Genomic DNA, 5299 nt, shown 5'->3' with positions numbered 1-5299 from the left:
CCGTGAGCGCTATATCTTGATTAGATAAACGGAGTAATCCGTAGTCAAAATCAGTGTGCCAAGAACAGCCTAACAATCGGTATGAAATATGTCAGACAGCATTTGACCCAATCTTAGCTTGTATTGCCAAACTAGATCATTATAACGACCACAGAAAATGGGAAATGCATACATTAATTGAGACTTGTTAAATCCCCTGTCACATCAACTTGTTTGTCAGTAGCCTGCTTTGATTTAAAAACTAATCATACGCAGAACAAGCTCTTGAGTATCGAGTCATTTAAGAGATATAAACATCATATGCAGGTGATAATGGAATATTGCTACATAAATATGGGAAGTTGACGATGGAGAAGTTGAAATCATCATAATCTCATAACAGCTTACATGTAGGTGTATAACGAGGGAATGTTTGTGTTCTGTAGGTTAACATACCGGTAACAGTGGCGTAGCTTCCATTGAGGCAACCGAGGTAGCTGCCTCGGTAAAAAAAACAACAACTCCTTTTACGTTGTTAAAATGTCGATAGCTTCTGGGGGGCGCAGCCCCCCAGACCCCCTGCCTCGGTAATATTCGAACCCAAACTACGCCTATGGGTAATGAAGCTTACATTCATCGTGCAATATCATCCAATTTCAAGAAAATATAATCAAATGTACGAATTCATTTCATGTTTTGAATACATTCATAAGATTTATTATTTGCTAGATTGCCTCTCAAAATTTAGTCATTCATTTAGCCGTACATGATTCTCTCACGCACACCACCAGGACTTTTGATGGCGCTGTTAGAGTTGAAACCATTGCCATTAAATCCATTGTTGTTGAAGCCATTTCTGTTGAAGCCATTGTTGTTGAAGCCATTGTTGTTGAAGACATTTCTGTTGAAGCCATTGCTATTGAAACCATTGTTGTTGAAGCCATTTCTGTTGAAGCCATTGTTGTTGAAGCCATTTCTGTTGAAGCCATTGTTGTTGAAGCCATTGTTGTTGAAGGCATTGTTGTTGAAGCCATTATTGTTGAATCCATTGTTGTTGAAACCGTTGCCATTAATAAAACCATTGTTGTTGTTGTTCAAATTATTGTTGTTAAATCTATCGTTGAAGCCATTACTGTTGAATCCATTGTTGTTGAAGCCATTGCTATTAAAACCATTGTTGTTGAAGCCATTGTTAAAGCGATTGCTGTTGAAGCCATTTCTGTTGAAGACATTGTTGTTCAACCCACTGTTTTCAACACTATTCCTTCCATTACCGTTCAAACCATTGCTGTCTATTCTGTTTAAGCGGTTTCTATTTCTTCCTAAAATACAACAAAATTGTTCGACAATATACAGATTCAACAGGTACAAATAACATGTTTACAAACTCAAAGTATTAAAGTTTTCTGTGCATTGAATGATGTAGTAGAAAATAAGAAAGGAAAGTCAATTTTTATTATAGATACTGTATATATCTACCAGTATATTTGAACAAATGAAAAGTACTCAGAGGATTAGTTTGGACGTGAAAGCTAAGGGGACTTGAGTTACAGATTGAAGATATGGGGTGGGGTATTTTGGGATCATGAGACAGGCTTTCATGAGAAAATGTCAGTCCTTTCAACTTCGAATTAGACACAGCTTTATGTTGTATACGGTATAAGTGAAATGTTAGCGAAACACAAATCTAGCGATTTTTCAATGATAATGGGTATATTTAGCAAGAACTAATTTTAGCGACTTCATAATCCAAGAAAGATAACTGTTACCTCCGATATGGAATAAATTGTTAGCGATATTAAATTTTAACGACCTCGTCTCTCTCGCTAATAATGCCAAAATGAAATCCTCGATAAATATTCTGCTTATACGGTATATGTATGATCGTAATAGCAGTTAGGACAACTCTGTCACTCGCCATTTACACATGTGAAAACATTTGTGAAACTGATACAAATTTAAAACACCTTTGAAGTTTTGTGAAGTCTTTGTGCTGTATATAACATTATCTGTTGATAATCTATGTGAAACTAATTCTGTTATATAAATTTCTTCTGATAAAAACACCATGACTCCAAATGACCTCAGACTCCAAAGCAAAGCTTCATTCACAGAATTTATCACCGAGACTTATACCTGAATATAACCACTTCCTGTACGTATTTCTATTGCCTGGATAATGATTCGAAGCAAATGTATATTTAAAACATAATATTACAATAGCCGTATGTTTGAATGATAATTCTCCATCTTTGCTTGACAGAATTACATCAGGTTTATTACTGAAATAAACATTTTTACTTTAGATTGATAACAAACACAGAAAATAAATTCATCGTGATGAGAAAAGGTCAATGAGGTCATAACATCTCTGATTTATCAGCGACATAATCTTTCTTTTGATCCTTCGATTCAATAGTTATGGACAGAAATTGTAGCAAAGATCTCTCTTGAAATCAATAGTTTAACGAGGACAGAAATTGTAGCAAAGATCCCTCTTGAAATCTATAACTTACCGAGATATAGATCTGATCATAACAAAAATACTTTATGTTGTCTCATCGGTCGTTCATTCGCATCCGGTTTGATCCTAGATCCCTGCGGCCGCGTCCAAATAGGCAGTTATTGTTTCTTTGCAAACCGCTAGGCTTTAAATCCAAAAGTTAGCTTCCATACACGACCATATAATCTGGGATCATATGTCACGGTAAGCTTTAATATGGCCAATACGCTGGATGCATTTCTTTTGAGAGAAATGAGATGCACAAAAACGCTACATATTGTTGTGCTTTTTAACCACCACATATTGTACCATAAAAAGAGTTTTTGAAACTACAAAAACGAAAAAGATATAAAAATCTTGATATTGTTGATTTTAGGACGAAAATCATCGCAGCTGGCTTGAACCAGTAAATCGGGGAGGACAACCAGTTATATCTTGGTTAAAGGGTAATATTAGTGTTAAGTCCATTTCATCATTCACTCATGTTCATTTCTATCTCAACTAAGGTCATTTACCTTATACCAAATCCTGTTTCATTTTCAAATAAATGTAAAAATAATGCACGCAAATTGGATATTACACGATGTCACAGTTCATCGAAGTGTAACACATTCAGTTCCTTTTGCAACACTCTCATCGCCTTCATCGTAGTTATGTTGGTATCAGGCGATAATAAAGAACACTTGTGATTCAAAAGACGAATAAATACATAGGGGTAACGTGTTAACATAAACAATCACTTAGAAATTGAAATCTTCTAAGACAAAATTGATTATTTCGTGCACGTTGAAATATAAAATCTAAATATTCATGTAGTGAATATTCAAAATAAAATGCGTTGTTAATACCAAAGATACACATTTACTTCATTTAAAAATAAATGGTAAGATTTGATATTCAGTAACTAAAACATCCATACTGCAAAAAAAAAACAAACAAAAAAAAACAAACAAGAAAGACCAACAACAAAATTAAAAACAAAACCAGAATAAAACACAGAACCACATGCACAAAAAACCTCAATCCAGTGTTCAAAGAATGCATTTGTTTTCAATGCATTTATTTTGGGCGGTAGTCGCAACAAAATGGTATGGTTTTCGAATTTTGCGAAAAGGTGAAGATTACGAGCAGTGGCCAATCTCATTAGTCCTATAAGGAATGCAAAAGAGAGAGTTGGGCAAATACAGACCCCTAGATATATCAAAGGTGGGATCAGCTGCCTAGGAGTAAGCATTCCCTGTTGACTGGCCACACCCGGTGTGAGCCCAATGACAGGCGAAGATATCGAATAGTGATCAATCTCAACACTCCTATAAGCAATACAAAATAGAGAGTTCGGTAACTACGGACCCCTAGAGATACCAGAGCTGGGATCAGATGCCTGGGAGAAATAACTATCCCCTGTCGACCGGTCTTGATCAGGAAAACGGAGTACTCCATAGTCAGAATCAGTGTAATAAGAATGGTCTAACAATTGGTATGAAACACATCCGACAGCATTTGACGAATGACAGGCTGTATTGGCAATCTACATCGTTATAACAACCATAGAATTTGTGAAATAAATGACTTTAAACGAGACTGATAAAAACCACTGTAACATTAACTTGTTTGTCGGTAGCCTGTCTCGATTTAAAAACTGATTATACGCGAAACAAGCTCTTGCGTATCGAATCAGTTGAGATATATAAAACACCATATGCAGTACATGTCAGTACAATAATTCAAGAAAAAAGAACAATAGCTTATAATATGAAAAGGTTCAGCACCACGTAAATGGTAATTCAAATGAAAAACTACAGATTTGCCAGTGATAAAATGCAAAACCCTCGCATATTATTAACCTTGACAGCACCACTTACCATTATACAGAGCACTTGAGACTCCGAATACGAAAAGAAGATACAAAAAGCTTGACATTGTTGGTTTTCGGGTGAAAAGGATCGCAGTCAGTTGGAACCAGTGGATCGGGGAGGAGAACCAGCGATATTTTCATATTGAAAGGTTTATATAGGCTTTGGTTTTTTCTCGAATTGTGTAAAACATAACGCAACTTGAAAGCAAAACATATGCTAGATTAATTACATGGATTTGAAAGGTGTTAGACGTTGACTTTGACAATACCTTACTAAGAATTACGAAACAAGCATGCCTAAAGGATGCATTCATGCAGTTGTGCGAATCAATCTGGAATGTCTTTAGTTGTAACGTGTTTGTAGACACTCTCTAAACACGCAAAGGTCAGTGAATACGCGAAAAAAAAAATCCAAAATAAAAATATTTATGTTAAAACCTCACTGATTATCCAAGGCAACATAGCAGCTTTGTTTGTTTCCAAATATCATAACAGAAAACATGTTGAAGTGTAAAAGTTGTCATTTATTTAAATGACGAGAAAATGTAAATCATAAAATAATAAAAGAATTGGCTGGGAGACAAACCAGCATCAAAGATATTGTTGACATATAAACTGTTTCTTGACTAGAAATGCAGGTCAATAAATTATTACACAACAGTGGTCTCCCAGCCACAATATTTTTACAAAACACAGATGTGATAATGCTATAGAATACATATCAATCTTTATTGGAAACAAAAGTGGTGCATAAAAAAGGCCATCAGCCCAAAGGGACTTTCCAGCGATGTAATTCAATGACTTATACCCGCCATGTATCACTTTCAAGGAAATATATAGGGATGTTTAGAAGTTTTCCATTTTATCATATTGTAGTGAATTTCAAATTTAATATGGACATCGATCTGTAGAATAAGTGACTGTATGGTTGCAGAAAAGCAAATTATGACAAATATGCTATT

General features: G+C 35.1%; 1 protein-coding gene across 1 annotated transcript; it reads right to left on the bottom strand.

Moving 5' to 3' along the window:
- Positions 1-625: 625 nt before the first annotated feature.
- LOC125656882 (putative uncharacterized protein DDB_G0286901) lies at positions 626-4466 on the bottom strand. The gene is made up of 2 exons (XM_048887509.2): positions 4345-4466; positions 626-1301 (listed from the first exon to the last, which is right to left on the bottom strand). The coding sequence occupies exons 1-2, from the start codon at positions 4400-4402 to the stop codon at positions 736-738; spliced, it is 624 nt and encodes a 207-aa protein (XP_048743466.2). The 5' UTR covers positions 4403-4466; the 3' UTR covers positions 626-735.
- Between the last annotated feature and the right edge of the window lie 833 nt (positions 4467-5299).

Source organism: Ostrea edulis, chromosome 1, assembly GCF_947568905.1.
Source record: "Ostrea edulis chromosome 1, xbOstEdul1.1, whole genome shotgun sequence".
NCBI lineage: Eukaryota > Metazoa > Mollusca > Bivalvia > Ostreida > Ostreidae > Ostrea > Ostrea edulis.
This window is presented reverse-complemented; position numbering and strand designations above follow the sequence as displayed.

Excerpts from the sequence above, each read along its gene's own strand:
- LOC125656882 (XM_048887509.2), bottom strand. The coding sequence starts at position 4,402 with ATGTCAAGCTTTTTGTATCTTCTTTTCGTATTCGGAGTCTCAAGTGCT. Across the intron at positions 1,302-4,344 it reads CTCAAGTGCTCTGTATAATG|GAAGAAATAGAAACCGCTTA; the intron begins GTAAGTGGTGCT and ends GTTGTATTTTAG.